The sequence below is a fragment of the Chelonoidis abingdonii genome, chromosome 7 (genome assembly GCF_003597395.2).
Source record: "Chelonoidis abingdonii isolate Lonesome George chromosome 7, CheloAbing_2.0, whole genome shotgun sequence".
NCBI lineage: Eukaryota > Metazoa > Chordata > Testudines > Testudinidae > Chelonoidis > Chelonoidis abingdonii.
Genome location: NC_133775.1, coordinates 79,422,512 through 79,439,993, shown reverse-complemented (window position 1 = coordinate 79,439,993; position 17,482 = coordinate 79,422,512). Strand labels below are relative to the sequence as shown.

General features: G+C 41.7%; 1 protein-coding gene across 1 annotated transcript in view; it reads left to right on the top strand.

Moving 5' to 3' along the window:
- The first annotated feature begins 3,213 nt into the window (after positions 1 to 3,213).
- Positions 3,214 to 17,482, top strand: part of KCNIP1 (potassium voltage-gated channel interacting protein 1) — a 572,709-nt gene continuing 558,440 nt past the window's right edge. Inside the window, exon 1 of the mRNA XM_032768772.2 lies at positions 3,214 to 3,637. Coding sequence (XP_032624663.1) covers positions 3,577 to 3,637 — 61 coding nt within the window. The 5' untranslated portion in view covers positions 3,214 to 3,576. The remainder of the gene's footprint in view (positions 3,638 to 17,482) is intronic.

Genomic DNA, 17,482 nt, shown 5'->3' with positions numbered 1-17,482 from the left:
TTGCTCATTGATTTTGGAAAGCAACAACTTTATCTAGATCAAGAATTCTCCTAGTTTTTTCATTGTGTAAACCACACCTTGAAGAGATTGTTTCCTCCTACCCTGTCACAGAGCATCCCTGTGGAAACACCAGTAGCTGCTTTTGAGGGTAACTAATGTTAGTAAATTATTGATTTATTTTTTATTTGAATGTCGTAGTTTCACCTCTCCAGAGAATGTGATCTCTTAATCTTTTAATCTCAGTCATTTTGCTCTTCATTTCTTCTCCCACTCCAATCTGTTCACTTCCTTTATCGTGCTGCCCATGCTTCTTTGCTGCTTGGTCTCCTCCTTGTCTGAATCTGTTCCTCAGTCTGGTTGTCATCTCTCCCTATTCCTCTGAACACTCTGTGGTTTTATTTTGTGGATTTTGGCTGGCAGCCCAAGTCCATGCTAACAGCTCGTTTCCTTCTCTGGTGTAGGATTAGCTCCCGTAAAGGCAGCCAGTTTGGCTCCTCCTTGTTTCCATTGAAGAACCTGGAAGCTTGTAGAAGAAGCTGGAAATAAGGTGGAGAACCAGAACCAAATGAGCAACTAGCTCTTCATAGGTAGCAGCACCAGGTTCTTGGCACCAGTTACTCATGACTACAGTAACTGCCCTGTAATTATTGGTGTGTGTGTTACTCCTTCCCTGGTGGATGTGGGAGCATGTTTCTGATCAGGGATGCCTGATAATGTTTGCATAGAGCAGTGCATCTCCTATGCAAGAAAAGTTGATGCAAATACATCGGCCTCTGCCAGAATTAAAAATCCCAGTATACGTAAAGCTCTGAATTGACTGAGATTGTGTTACCTCAGAGCAGTGTGAAGCAGTTGTTGTTCTGCAAAGAGGTGGCTATGGAGACCTACCATCAACCTCCCTGCCCTGGAGTCCTGGGAGATGCAGTGAACACCAGATTTTGTTTGCTGTTCTTAGAGTTAGGTAATATTTAAATAAAAATGGTTTAAATGTATAATACAAACTCTGTGTACCTTAAGGAGAACTGTACAGCTCTCATGTTCTCCCTGGCCCTCTGAGACAGATACGGTCCTCCAGGACAATGCAGCTTGGAGAAACCCAGAGTTAGACTATCAGATGGTAGGATCTATCAGTACCAGAATCTTAGCTATGGGACAATGTGCCAGAAGAGCCCAAATGTGAATGACAATAGATGCAAATAAAAAACACCTTTGTGAGCTCACAAACATACTCCTACACATCCCAGCCACTTGACACACCCTTATGGAAGGGGAAACAGTGCAGTAACCCACTTTCTGTTGTCAGTTCTGATGTGCCTTCAGTTAGGGTTGTGCTTAGATATTAAGGTCCTATTTCTGAAAAAGATGCTTCATTAAAAAGCAAGCAAAAGTGCTCCTATTTTAAGGGTTTGGCTACACTTGCAGCTATACAGCGCTGGGAGTTAAAACTGTCTTCGTACAGCTGTGTAGGGAAAGCGCTGCAGTGTGGCCACACTGACAGCTACCAGCACTGCAGTGTGGCCACATGTGCAGCATTTGCAGTGGTGTTGGGAGTGGTGCATTATGGGCAGCTATCCCAGCGTTCAAGTGGCTGCAACATGCTTTTCAAAAGAGCGGGGTGGGGTGGAGTGTGACAGGGAGCATGGGGGAGAGAGAGTGAGTGGATTTTTGGAACCGGACACTGTGTCAGCTCCCTGCCTTGCAAATTCCAAACACTTCCCCCACCCCTCTCTCATTCACTCTTAAATGCAAATAGCCTTCAGACCAGATAAGCAGCTGCTCCGAGGGACTCCCTCTGCCCTGCTCCCTTGTGCTGTTTCTCTCCTCAAGCAAACACGAGCTGTGGACATTCCCTGCCTGCCTCTGCTCCAGCAAACAGTAGCTGTGTTTGTTTTTTAGATAAGCAGCTCCAGGACCCCGGAGTTCACAACAAAATAAAGAGAGTTCCGTAGTTAAAAGCATTATGGGAAAATTCCAGAGGTCAGTTACAGCGTAGTAAGATTAATCACTGTTTACATTGGCACTGCAGCACCAGCGCTGTTCTCTTTATTCCTCTCGTCCATGTGGAGTACAACCAGCGCTGTAGCCAGGGAGATACAGTGCTGTATGTGCTTTGCCAGTGTGGACGGGGAGTAAGTTACAGCACTGTAAAACCACCACCAGCGCTGTAACTCTCAAATGTAGCCAAGCCCTTAGCTGTAAAACAAACAAACAAACAAACTTCTCTATTGTCCATGAATGTTTTGTGATCAAGCACTAAATGAGAGCTGTTTACTGATGCACACAAGGAATGTACATAAATATGTGCATGCAAGAAATGCAGGGTAGGAAGTATTTGAATATTAACTCTCCAAATGCTTTATCCCTGGTGAAAATGGGTTTTTAGTATTCTAATTTTCAGATACACTGAGATTTGAATTTAATGAAATCTTCATTCAGAAGTTATAGGAAAGCAAAGGAAACCTCTTGGGACAATATACTTTAGTCTGCAGTGTAAGAATGAATTTCTTCAAACAAATGCAATATTTGCACAGATGCTGCCTTATTCTAAGACACCATCTGTGAATACCAAATGAATTCTTCTTCTGACAGGTACCTGATGAGGCATTAACTCTTCCTCTACCTTCCTTTCCCCATGTTCAATGCAAACCTAGCAATATATAGCAAATCTTATGTCCTGGATCAAATTTTTGAAAAAAAAAAAAAATCCCACCAAGAAAAATCTGACACTCACAGGTGTTTGCTTCAATAATATGCTGTTTTTAATATCTGAAGAGTATGTGTCTCTCTCTCACACATATGCACGCTTTGAGTTGCACAGAATTAGGTTATCAGCAACTGCATTTCCCACGCATCTGACATGTCAGAAAGTGTACAGAGAGTGGCTGTGTTGAAATTTACTGTCTGCTCCCCCACCATCCCCCCATTTCACACTTGTTTCCTTTCCCTGGATCCTGTGCCTCAGAAGAGTTTAAGAGAATGTTATTTTCTACCTTTGTCTATGACGATATTAATCAGCAGGAGTGTGCATTCCACACAGCTGCGACTTTGACAGCTAGTTCACTATCATTTTCCACTGAGTAGATTTTCATTCATTCATGATTGGTACAGAGCCCAGGTCCCTAGCATCCTCCCGAGACCCTTACTATGCCTACAGAACTGTAGTTTAGTATGCACTGGAAGAGATGCATTGATGCTTTCTCTGTAGACCTACAGACTGCTGGTTGGAGCCATAAGAGAAAGAGAGGAAGAATTAGCCTGTGTGTTTATGTGGCTGTGTTCCAGTAAATATTTTGATGCATCTGCTGTCAGCTCTGGTCTGAGGGAATCTATCTAGCATTTAAATTTTGATGGGGAGCTGTTTTGAATAATAACAGTGCAGCCAGCTGTGAGTCAGTGCATGTGTGTTGACTGAAAAAAAAAAAAATCTCAAATCTTAATGCTTGCTGAACGCTGAGCTGCAGTGCTTTGTTTTTACTCTCCTCCTTTCTTTTTTCCTTTCCCCCCCAATAGATTGTGGTTCATTGGGGGGTGGGGGAAGGAACAAAAAAAAACAACCCCTCACAAGTAGCTGTTGCAATGGGTGCAGTAATGGGTACATTCTCTTCTCTACAAACCAGACAAAGAAGACCCTCAAAAGGTAAGAATTTCCTTTCTGCTTTTTCTGCCTCTTTTGTGTATTTGTTAACATCGGGTTTGACAGCGGAGGGGGGAAAACATGAACATGTGCCACTTAAACTAGCCCACCACTATTTATGTGAGGTGTAATTTACAGAGGAGGAGGGGAGTGGGCTATAAAGGGGCTTGCAGGGGGTTACATGGTATTGGTAAAATAGTATTTGCTCTAGGTGTTTTTGGGGGGAAAGGGGGTGCTGATACACCTTCTGAAATGTTGTAATCCTTCACACAGATGTGTGTAAGGAGGAGAAGTCAGCGGTTTCACATGCAGAGCACTTGCCGAAGAGACCTGTTTACTCCCAAATTCCATGCTGTGTAAATCCACTGGGCAGGGAATCAAATTATATACATATGGCATATTCTTCTAGCTTCCTTGTACTTTCTAAAAAAGTATCATCAGAAGGGCTGTTGTATTTTTAATAATCCGACTATGAAACATTGCCACGGCATGTTTTATGTTAACTATCTTGAGAAAAATATAGAGGATTTCTTCACAAGAAGGGGAAGGAGAGGAGGCTCAGAGCAGAGAAGAAAGCAAGCAGTAATCCAGGGATTTTTAATCCTTAAATCCACATGTCCGAAATCTAACGTGCTGATTTTTCAGGAAATCAGTAATGTTGAAAGGGTTCTCATTTGCTCAGTGTGTGCTCCATTCTCTTCATGGGGTTATTTCAAAAATTCCAGGGTTCTGCTAAACAGAAAGTTGAAAGCACTGTACGGGGCGAGACTGAAAAATATACAATGTGTATTGTAAAAAGCCCCAAACTTTAGGGAGTCTTTTTGCTATTGGAAAATACTTCAGAGCAGAAGCACTGCAATTAACAGTCCATCAGCATTTCTAGGATAAATCTTTACTTTCACTGGATTTGTAGCTCAGCCCTGATGTATGCTTGGAGTGGAAGTTGGCATAGAATTTCCTAGCTTTGATCATGAGGCAAAATAAAAAATACTTACATCAGAACAAATCAAATGGGTTTTCTCAAGCTATCACTGTAAAGAGGAGAGGTGGGGTGTGGGAATGGAATGGAGTTAGATTGGATCATTTTAAATTTTCAAACGAATGTAAAATTGTTGAACGGTTTCTTATAGGAGACAGCCAAATGGACTTTGGCGCTATTGACTAGACAGAGCCAATCATCACTTTTACAAAGCGCTTAGGGATGCACTGCATCTCCTTTGTCTTTGCTATTTATAATGAGGCCATAATTGCATAGCATCTAGGTGTTGAGTCACACACCTAAACCTTCGGAGTCAATATATGTTTAAGTGCAGCAAGATACAGATGTACTGAATGTGCTGTGTTGAGTATACCAACGTCTATGACAACATGGCCTTCTTAGCCATTTTCCAGGTATTTGAAAGCTGCACCTAGTTTGCGTCTGAATCTTTCCTGCAGTGTCCAATAGCGCTTAGGGCACGAACAAGGCTCCGCCACCCCTGTATCAGGCTGTTTGCCAGAATGGTTACCTTGTTGTGGTTCTATAACTTAAATGTATCCCAAGGAAAGGTGCTTGGTGTATTGCTCAACCCCTAACCAGTATGTTGCTTTTCATCTGGTCCATGCCTTTTGACCTGTCCCGCTTGAGTAGCCCTACCAGGAGTTAAAATTCCTGCTTGCATAGCTGTCTGGTCACTAGGACACAAAAGCCTTCCTACCACATCAAGGTGCAGTCTCCAGGGAAGGAATTTTCATCTAAATATAGGTAATTTGTTGCTGACTCTATATGTTCTTTATGACAGCTTGTGGTTGGCTTTTCTCTAGTGGGTGGCTACAAATTGCTTGTTGTTTGAGTTCATCAGCAATAAAAATCCAGCATCTGGTCACATACAGTAACATTTACAGTGGAACTCAGTCTTACTGATATCTGCTGGAAGTGATCTTTCATTGATATGTACCAAAACCTGTTTTCATAGAGCCATTTCTGATTGGTGCCAATGTTTTCTCCTCTTGCTTTCACTGGTTAGCATGGCACCCAGTTGTAAGGATCAGTGCAGAAGTAATTCCTTATAATTTCCTTCCCTATTTTCAAAGCCAGCGTAGAATTTCACACCTTTAAGTTTCTGGGTACCACTCAACTGCAGGTAGAGAATGTTGCAGCTGTCGGAATGCTAACTGCTGCTGATTATAATAACCTGATGGACAGAGCCCATTTAGATAGTCCTGCCAAACCTGCAGCGGCAGGATGCCCCAGCTCATTGAGGAGTATGTTAGGGACAAGTAGACCTGGCAGTGCGATGTTTACAACTTCCACATCTGTTCTAGCTAGTGGTATAGGCTGACTGAGAACTCTGCTGAACACTTTGAGCTCCTCATGGTGAAAAGATACATATGCCAGATTTGGATATGTTTCCGACTCACTCCCTGTCTGCCAGATTCTTATCTGGTGTCAATCCCCATGGCTCTATTAGCATCAATGAAGCTATACTGATCTAGAGGACCTGACCCAGTGAATATAAAATCTTCCCTAATCTGGCATGGAAGAGCTTTTTCAAACATTGATAAGGGAGAAGGTCATACACTGAATCTTGGGCTTTACTGAAAATAGCCCAATTTTATAGCTTTTCGGGGAACCACAGATTTATTAGAACCATCCACAATAATGGACCAACTTTGGCATTAAAATGCATGGGAGAACTCTCTTTGCCATCACTTTTATGTATAAGTCTGGTCAGGAATGCTCTTTAAAAAAGAAAAGAAAGATCTGGAAGCAGGGAGAAGTCATATATATCAAAAACGAGGGGCTGTCCAAATAGATCAGTGTAGCAGGATGGCCTCGCTCCTACTGATTGGTATGTATTGATCCTGGTACCACGTGTGCTTTTCAAAATGAAGAGTCTGATGACCAATTCAATTATTTTTCTGTCTAAAACTAGCTCATGTGTTTTAGCTAAATGAATCCTGTGTTGTTATAATCTGCAGGAATTTTATTTTTTAAATCCCTGGCAAAATAAACAAAACTACACTTAATGTTAAACATCTTACTTAAAATTATCAAGATCAGAAAATGTGTAGATAATGCTGGTATCCTGGGCTAAACTGCACAGCAGGGATGAATTTTCACCATGTGTTCCTAACCTCCCATTGTGATTCGTCTGCCACACATACATTGACATATTTCACAGAGTAGAGAGCCCATGTGATCTGTGAATTAACCGGGGTTTTCCTGTAAGTGTTCACAATAGTGTTTACAAATAGCAGATGTAATTTCTTTCTTTAATGAAAATGTAGAGCCTGAATTTATTTAAAAATATGTAGTGGCATAAGAATTGAATTATAGAAGATATAAGCAGCAAATTGTGTATGTTACCTAGTCTCTGGGAGTGGCCAGTATTGCTTTTTTTAAGAGGAAGGCATAATTCTTGTTACTTTTGTTCCCCTATCTCAAACACACACACTCTTAATGCACCATCCTCAGACATTTCTTCCTGACCTCAGCAGGTGATCAACCATTGCCACGAAGCATAAAGATTAGTAATTCTTAGGCATGGTCTATACTTAGAAGTTAAATCAACATAGCTATGTTGGTCGGGGGGAGGAGGGTGTTCAAAAAACCACACCCCTGAGCACCTAGCTGTGTTGACCTAATGCCCAGTGTACACACAGCTATGTAAATGGAAGAATGCCTTGGTCAGCATAGATACTGCTGCTTGGGGAGGTGGTGTTTCAGCACAATCCCCCACACACGTCTATCATGTAGGTTGTGTTTACACTGGTTATGCTACAGAGAGATAGCTGTAATAGTAGAGTCTCCATGGACATACCCTTAGATTTCTGTCCATATTAGTATAGCGGCAGAAGTTTTTTTCTGTTCACATAAGCAGTGAAACGTATGGCTATTGCCTCAATAACATTGTGTGGTAGTGTGTTTGTACGTTTCATTAGACGTTGTTTCCTTGGATCACCTCAATTTCCTGTCTTTTAATTTAGTGGCCTGTCAGGATTCTGCATCATGAATGTACGCATGAAGCTTTGGAAACTGAAGTGATTTTTATGGGCCTTCCCGTCACATTGCACAGGTTCTGTTGCACAGAAGCAAGCGGAAAATAATAGAGGGACAGTTGCAGATTGATTTTTGGTTATGTGATTTTTGTTGTATTTTTTTAAAAAATAATTGACTGATTTAAAAAATTGAGCAGTTGACAACGTAGTTAAAAAATCTTTAAAAACCCTATAGATGTTAGGGTGTTTCTGCTGTGTGATACTTAGGATATTTTGGGTGGGTCTGCAAACAGTATTACACTTCTTTCTCCCCCATTCCTCACTTCTGTGCATATGCCTGTCTGCCTGCCTGCCGCCTCTTCAGTTTCAGCTGAGATGCTGCTGCCATTACTGGTAAAATCTCTTGCAAAACCCAAGGAAGTGTACAGGTAAGCTGCCCCCAAATTAGCGAGAGGATTTGGTAGTATGCTAGTGAATGAGACAGGAAGTGCAACTGTTGACCAACTCATTATACACAAAGTGGCTGAGTTTGCTGAGAGCTAGACATGTTGCATGCTGTGCTCTTTTGAAATTCTTGCTTCAAGTGACACAGAGGGAGCTAGCGTGGGAATGCTGAACCTTTCTGACACTAAAATACCAGGAGTAGAGTCTAAAAGAAGAGGGAAATAGTGTAATCTTCCAGTTAATTACTGGAAGTGTTATTTGAAAGAATAGTATGTACAGTATGAGATGTACATATGACTGTCAAATTGATGGTATGCCTTTATATCAATTTCGGATGGTTGTATTTCTTGGTATGTCTACATTGCAATCAAATTATGTGCTAAACAAGCAGTCAAGTTTCTTCCCCACTATAAGTAGGGCTAGTAGAACTATCCCTCCGCTCAAAAAATAAATACATACTTGATTTAGCTATGCCACCATGGTGCTATTTGGGAGCTGTAATTCAAGTGCCTTATGAACCCATTTTCCTCTATGAGCAGGGTTTCTCAACTAGACTACATGTCTCCATAGGCAGTGAGGCCATGGGATCCCTATGATGCACTGCCTCCCTATTCCAAGAGACAAGACCAGGGTCACTGTAGGAGAGGGAATCCAACCAGAGAGGCCAACCAACAGAAGAGAATGAGAACATGAGGCTGTTGAACTACAACTCTCAAAGCACTCCAGTGGCATTTCTGAATTGAAATCTTGTGCGTGTTTTACCAAATTATTTCAATTCTTGATTTTTTTGACTAAGGAGTCAAACATTTTCCTGGAGGTGGGGTGGGTGGAACATTTTCCAACTCTAATTATAAGCCTGATTTTAAAATAACTGCCCACCTGCTCCAAAACCTAAACTATGCCAAGTTTTCAGAATAGAGAGATGAGCCAAAAATCTACGTAGATTGATCCAGGAATTCTAAATTTGTGGTGTTCTGTTGGCACTGATCAGGAGTTGTGTATTTTGGGTTGTGCTAGCTGGTGTATTGAAAAGCTCACCATGTATTTATATCAATAAAACAATCAATTAAACTGTTACATAAGATGTGGCGCCATGATCATTCATAATATAAATGATCAGATTATGAGTGTCTGTCAGAGCTGCTGTGAAAATTTAAATGAAAACAAAATTGACAACAGTGAAAAATTTCAAAAAATGTCACTTTTGTTCCTGCAATTTTCACAGCAACTTGGGGCAGATAAAAAAAAAAGGTAGCAAAGGGGGAAAGGAGAATGAAGGCATGAAGGTTGGTGCAAGGATCTGAGGGAGGAATGTGGAGTTTTTTGTGCAGATTAAATTGAGAGCTTCAGTTTGTTGGGTTGGCAGTGAGTGAAGAAAGCTTATGTGAGAGTGGGTACGTGTACTACTGTGTTAGTATTACAGGCCAGCAGTATTTTTCTGTGAACCACCCTGTGTAAGCAGTTGTTGCTCCTGCTGGAAAACCTTAACTGTGTTCTCAGAGACAGGTAGCTCATTAGGGATGTAAGTTAGGTGGGAGTGACTCTAAACAATGAGTAGATGCGGGGTGGGGCTGAGCAGTCCTAAAGGAAGAACCTTAGGAGCAGTCAGGCCTAGGTAGTAGGTTTGAACTGAACGTTGTTAACAGAGACATTAACAAGATAATGAGGCCAAACCCCAGGCAGTGGAGTGTACCTCTGTTCAATCTACCAGGAGTAGATATCTACTAAATTTAGTTCTTTAGGGCTATATGTAACCTGCTAGGTTTAATTCTGCTAGTTTTCATACACTCACTTTCACCTGTACTTTGTTTTGTTCATTTTGTTATTTTCAGATATGACTTGCTAAAGCTTCATATCCCAGTAACTAATTCGAAATTGCACAGAGTTTCTATAGATCAGAGGTAGGCAAACTTTTTGGCCCGAGGGCCACATCTGGATATGGAAATTATGTGGCGGGCCATGAATGCTCACAAAATTGGGGTTTGGGGGGTGTGGTGAGGTCTCCAGCTGGGGCTGCGGGCCCTGGGGTGGGGCTGGAGATGAGGGGTTGAGGGTACAGGGGGTTGGGGCACGGGAGGGAGTCGTGAGTGCAGGCTCTGGGGAGTGCTTACCTCAAGCAACTCCCAGAAGCAGCGACATGTCCCATTTCCAGCTCCTACACAGAGACGCAGCCAGGCAGCTCTATGAGCTGCCCTGTCTGCAGGAACCCCCCCTGCAGTTCTCAATGGCCGTGGTTCCTGGCAATGGGATCTGTGGGGGTGGCACTTGGGGTGGGAGCAGCAGGCGGAGCCCCCTGGCTGCCCCATGCGTAGGAGCTGGAGGGGAGACATGCTGCTTCTTCTAGGAGCCGCGTGGAGCGGGGCAAGCCCCTGATCCCGCTCCCCGGCGGAAGTTCGAGGGCCAGATTAAAACTTCTGGAGAGCCGGATGCGGCTCCTTGGCTGTAGTTTGCCCACACCTGCTATAGATGGACACATGAACAGACTGTGCTCCATAAAGGTCAAAATATAGCCACAGGACATTTTATTTTATGACTGAAACCAGCTAATAGAGGAGATGATTATAATGATACACTTTGTACTATTAAAGGTAGGTTTCCAGGAAACCTGAAAGATGTCTGCATAACGCTAATGAAAGGTACTTAGTGGAAATAAAAGATTAGGTCACCTTTTGTAAGAGTAGAAAAAAACGGGGGAAAAAGATTGGAAGTGACTGTCAGTTGCTTTTAGTGCTCTGATAGAATACATTTCCAGCCTATCAACTTTACGTGCACAAAAATATGGATGTGATAAACAGCATGCACAAAATCTGGGCATTTAGGTTTTGCAACAATAGTTTGAGAAGTCCTTCGCACTGTGGGCCACATTTTGCCTTCAGTCCTGTGCACCTGCAGCGTCTATATATCAGTTGGAATAGCATATAACCTACAACTCAGCACCAAATTTGGACCTATATGTTCAAAAGCAGTTTTTTCTCTCATTCTAATGAGATGTACAGTGTATATCACTAAACCCAGTGCCCTGAGATTTTGATCACCCAGAACTCTAGATAAAACTCCTGACTTACATTATTCAGCCTGATATGCTGTAGTTAGTCCTCTTTATGATCTGTACAAAGTGCTTCTAGGATGACAGCTGTTAACGGACTGAAAAATGTAGTGAACCACTGTGGGAGCGGAAGAGGATGGCAATTTTCCCACAGGGAATGTGACAGCCTCTTTCTTGCTGTGCGGGTGAGGGTCCTGGAGCAGTAGAGAGCACTGGCCTTTGTATGCATTCTTGATTTGTTCAGTTAAAAGCACTTGTACATTATCATGTGACCTAGAAGCAGCACATGAAACAGAAAAATTAAGCAAGAACCTTCAGTATTAAGACAGAAAAAGTTGATGTCTGCTAATATTAAAGAATGGCTGGAATTGAATCTGCACCTAATTTACTTACTTTCACCATTAGCCCTGACTAACCTGTGCGTACCAGAGCCCCTAGGATTTAGGGCTGTACATGAAGAGCTTAATTTTTTTTAACACTAGGTCCTTCTCTATATAGTATTTTCACTATTTTATTGACTTTATTTCCAGTGTTGTGCATGTGGAATTACTGTGACTGCTTGATGGTGAACTGGCCATTTGTGAGTGGGAATAAACAACCTGAATACATAATTGCAAAAAATTGTACACATGCATTTTTGTAAAACAAAATCAACCATCAAATGTTCAATAACTGTTTGCACTGCAAACAATCTAACCTGTACACACAGCAATTCCATTGCCTGGATGAGAAGCTAAGCAGAAACCAACCTTAGAGGGAAGTGCTTTTCATTTCCATAGCTTTGGGGCATGGAAGGGGCTATTTCCAGTAAGGGGTTAACCAGTTTGGAATGACTGAAGAAATTATTACTGAACTGCTGCACTATCATTTCTAATCATTTCCACCAGGGATCAGTGCACTGCATATGGCTCACCAAGAAAGGAAGTTGGCAAACAAAGGGATTTTTTCTGATCAGGACATCACATCTGGGAGATGCCTTCAGCTATAATACTTAACAGTACTTCATTTGGATCTTTTTTAAACTGTGGCTGTCTCTCCACTCTCTGTCCTGACTATAGATGTATTTAATAAATCTTCAGTTCAAAAGTTCGTACCCTGTAGGAAATCCTCTAGGCATAGAGTCACTTTCCTTCCTAGACTGTTTTGTTTTTTGTTTTATTTTATTTTATTTTATTCTGAGATGGGCAAAGGGAAAACCCTACAGTGGTTTTAGATGTCATGCATGCCTTAGTTCACATCTAGACTTTAAGTCAGCACTGCTGTAGTATCTCTTGGTCTGCCTGAGTTCTAATGCTAGTATACTAGACTTTCAGTAAACCTAAAACCCACACACAATTTGCCTGTTTTTAAGTTTCCCGCAAACTTGAAACTGTCCCTCCACTTCAGAGTTCATTTCAGTCTATACATTTGTGAATAAAGAAGGTGCCAGACTGACGTGATGCCTCTGGACTCTTCAGAAAGTATGGGGAAGCACTGAACTTTATGACTTGATCCATGACTGGCTACATTTGGAATTTTTTTCATGTACACTAGCAGTGTTCAGAATTTTAACGTAAATCAAGGACTCTCACATAACTCCATGTTGATTAAAACTGAACAAAAGGTTCCCAAAGCCATTGTGATTTAAAACTGCCAAATTTAACATGGCTGTGGACACCAAACCCAATGCTTGTATCTAATGGCCCTGATCCCTTGAAATGCCCACCACAGCATATGATCAGCCTCCCATGATCAGTTTATAAGCCTGAATTATATGTAAAAACAGCCAAGCATGCATGCAAACAGGAGTGCAAGTACCTTTGCATATCTGGTAATATGTCCTACAGGAGAACTGTACATTTCAAATCCTATTTAATTCCTATAGGAAAGAAGAAAATAAACCAAGAGCAGGCCTTTGATCATGTTCCTACATTTAAGTACATCTGTGCAAAAAATGCAAAAATTTAGCTCATTTATTTAATGGCTGCAGTTCTATAGTATGATGTGTGAATGCAAAGCAATCTGTTTTGAAGTCCTCAATTTTCCTATAAATCAATCGAGAAGATGAGTGAGTTTACAGTTAAGGCACTGAATGGGACTGAAGAGAACTGGATTCATTTTGTGGCTCTGCCAAAGACTTCCTGTGAGACTATGGGCAAGTCCCTAAATCTTTCTGTATCTTAGTTCCCTCCTGAAAAATAATATTAATTTTCTTCCAGCCTTTGTCTTTTCCATTCAGCTTGTAAGTGTTTCAGGACACAGTAGTCTTGCTGTTGGTTTGTACAGCACCTAGCACAAAGTGTCTCTGATATTAACTGGGGCTTGCAGGCCCTACTTGATGCCGAGCATCATGTATGTGAACTTTTGTTTGGAAAACGCCAATATCTTCTAAATTACCTTTTGGCCTAAAGTTTAACATGCTTCAAAGTCAAGAGCCTATCACTACCTGTGATGCAAAGTGAGAAGCAACTAACCACCGAGAAAACATAAGAATGACCATACCGGGTCAGACCACAGGTCCATCTAGCCCAGTATCCTGTCTTCCAACAGTGGTCAATGCCAGGTGCCCCAGAGGGAATGAACAGAACAGGTAATCATCAAGTGATCCATTCATAAAACAATTTAGTGTAGTGTAAATCACATCTAAAACCCAAAGTTAATATAAAAATCTCTTTCCAGGTCTGATTCTCTGCGAATAACACATTTGTTAACTGAATATATATGTGTCAGTGAGAGTGCCTCACATGTGATTTGTATTTCACGGTCCATGTAAATCTGGAAAGGCTGCCAAATATGCCTCTCTCAGTCCCATGATGCATGCTTTCATCGTAGCCATTTCTGGAAAATTAAGCAAAATGTTTTTACCCTGTGTTTTTATTTTCATGTAAATATATTTGTGTGGCACATACAGAGGGTGCCAGCGTAGAGCTAGTGTTTGGATTCTTTGGCAGGATCAGTAGTTTAAAAGGATAGGTCCTAAAAACTAATTAGGATCTATGAGGAATTAAAGGGACTTTAGAAGAACAATTACTCAGATTTTAAGTTGCTGTATGTAAGTGTGGTCTCAGCATCATTAAAAGATAAGCTTTCACCTGCTTCTCAATCACAAAGATGTTTGTTGGACTGAAAGAGAAAATGGAGCTGTTTACAGAATGCAAATACAACTGGGGGTGTTCCACGTATTTCCACAGAGAATAAGGCCAACAGGGACCATTAGATCATCTAGTCTCACCTCTTGCACTGCACAGACTCTTAAATTTCACCCAATTGCCCCTATGTTGAGCCCAGTAATGTGTGTTTAACTGAAGCATAACATCCAGAAAGACACACAGTCTTAATCTGAAGGCATGAATACATGGAGAATCCATGACTTCCCTTAGTAGTTTGTTCAAATGGTTAATTACCCTAACTGTTAAAAACATGTGCCTTATTTCCAGTTTGAATTTCTGTATGTTAATAAGTCTTAGCTATTAGCATCTATCAGCTCTGTGTTCTTGAGGAACCAGGACGCAGTATCCAGCCTGTCTGACTCTTGAAAGACCTTCCCCACCCCATCCCCAGCCTTTGCTTGAACCGAAGCCGATCAGAAGAAAGACTTACAAAAAGCAATCAAAAGGCAGTGGGGGAGACACCTAAACCCCTCTGGAAAATGATGATAGGATTAAGGACACTCCCTTAGCCTCATCTGCATCAAAGACGGAACAGGAAGGCATCTCCATTAGCATACAGAATGGAGAACAGAGATTCCAAGGCAAGAACCGCTCTGAACTCTAGGACCAGAAAAGCAGGAAGGTACTGCATGATGGGGGATCTCTGCTCCAGATGTTAATGAACCCACACCTGCACACACCCAACTTAGTAGTTATCAGACCAATTCTAGTAATAAACAGTTTCTTGGTATCCAAAATACTGAAGCTGCCTAATTTCATTGTGAGCTCTTTTGAAGGAACACCACCCATAGCCAGGAATTATCAGTTTCTATTGTCTAGCCTGAACAAAACAACGTTGGAATACTCCTGTGAGCCATCCGTATACCCATAAACAAATCTAGTGTTCTCCCTTGAACCATTGCTTTTTCCCTACAAACCCTGCTACTCATACTCAAGTAAGTGCTCTGATACTTGGATCCAAAATCTGCATCAGTTCAATTGGGACTTCATCTTCTCCTGACTGATTGTGCTGGGGGCTCTGCCTGTCTCCAGCACTCTGGACCCTCAGCTACCACCACCACCTGGGACCCCTGATCGATTCAAACTTCACAGAGTAGTGAGAATTTAACTCTCTCTCTCTCTCTCTAGAGGTATAGGCTTATGATTCTGACTTGTGTGATCAGTTATAGTTTTCTAAACCTGACTTTTGTAATCAAATTCAAATTAGATTAAATATTATAATTGTTTTGTTTGGCTCCCCTTGTATGGTTATTACCTGGCAATAAATAACTTTCATGGTTAAGCTGGTTGCTTCTCTCTCTCTCTCTCTGTCTCTCTCTGCAGCAACACTCCTTGTACCTAAGCTAAAGATCCCTGCAGCACCCAAAAATCCTGTGGGGTTTGCTTATCAAGTGGGATACTACCAGAGCAATTGTAACGTGAAAGTGGGGATAGGGACGTGCTAAACCTGGGGCATATGAGGGTGGCAGCTTGGAGGGTCATATGAGGGTGAGCTTGGGAGTACTGATTAACTCAGTCCTCTCAGACACGTCCTGTTAACATGTGCATGTGTTTGTCTGATTCTGGGGTGGAAGAACCCAGCCCTGGGGAACCTAGGTCCTGCAGGATAGCTCCATTGTGAGGGAACTTGTGGAAGGAAGAAGTAGCTTTCCATATGAGAACACAAGTGACACAAGTAGTACACTGATAGGCTTACAGACCCCACCCCCCAAGAAGAGTAACCCTAATAAATGAGCCTACCCCAAACTAACAGGCAAATCTGGTAACACTATGAACCATATAATGGTGTGTAGATTACTATGGGGATTGTCACATCAGAAGTGTAGAGGTATCTGTACACAATTTTGACTGCACTACCGGCCAAAGCACTGCAGTGAGGAGACCTGTATAAATAAGTACTTAGATTGGTTGCACGTGGATATTGAAGACACAAGTATTTATGAACAAACATGCGCATAAGGAAATTGAACTGCAGTATTTTCAGGGGTACTGGGTGCTTACGCTGTACGTCAGCATGAATTGGTTCCTTTGGTTTTGCAATGCTCTAGTTCAGGGGTCAGCAACCTTTCAGAAGTGATGTGCTGAGTCTTCGTTTATTCACTCTAATTTAAGGTTTCGTGTGCCAGTAATACATGTTAATGTTTTTAGAAGGTCTCTTTCTATAGGTCCATAATATATAACTAAACTATTGTTGTATGTAAAGTAAATAAGGCTTTTAAAATGTTTAAGAAGCTTCATTTAAAATTAAATTAAAATGCAGAACCCCCCCGGACCGGTGGCCAGGACCCAGGCAGTGTGAATGTCACTGAAAATCAGCTTACATGCCGCCTTTGGCACGCGTGCCATAGATTGCCTAACCCTGCTCTAGTTCATTGTCCATCCCTCAACATGGACAAAAATGCAACATTTGACAATCCAACCCAGAAAATCTCCTTGCTTTGTAACTGAAGCACATGCAGTTTTGCCAACTCGAGGTTCTCTCTCAAGTCTCACAAGAGTTGATTTTTTTCTTTAAGCCCCAGCTCTGGAGTCATGCAAATACAGGAAAATCTCAGCTTTCATTTACATAATAATTAATTATCTAGCCCTTGTGTTTGTGGAGAACATTTTCAAAACATGAACCCTAAAGATTCAAAACCTAATAGGAATAACAACAGAAATAATTACAGAAACCCACATTTGATACAGTTTAAAGATCTCAGATTTCAGGAAGGCCTGACTCTCAATTTTTGAATGCTAGAGGACAGCAGCACTGTCTATGCAGCTCTCTGCCATGATTTTCTTTCTGACGATTCTATTTATTCTAATAATCTTACACTGCTATGTCCCAGCGAGAGAGAAGACAGGTTAATTTACTAATTTAAGGTGTTTTGCTCCCCTAGGTGGCAATAACGTACTTAGTTTCAACTCATCTAAGTGGGTTTGCACTCCTGCAGCTTCCCCCTCATCTTTCTGTTGGGGTGTGGAGAAGGTGTCATCTCCTCTGTGTGACAGAATATTTATCCTCAATGTCCTGCATATCCACCAGAAGTTAGGTGCTTCCACTTAGCAGTTACTTGCTTCGTCATTCACCTCCCTGAAGCTTTTATCAGTGTACATCTGGATAGAGCTGCTCCACCAGACACTTTTTATCCTAGAACTCCCCCTAAAGTGGACCCTCTCTGTAACACAGAATGGGAAAGCCACATAAGTAGTAACCCTGGGCACAGGGGCTTTTCTGGAGCAAAG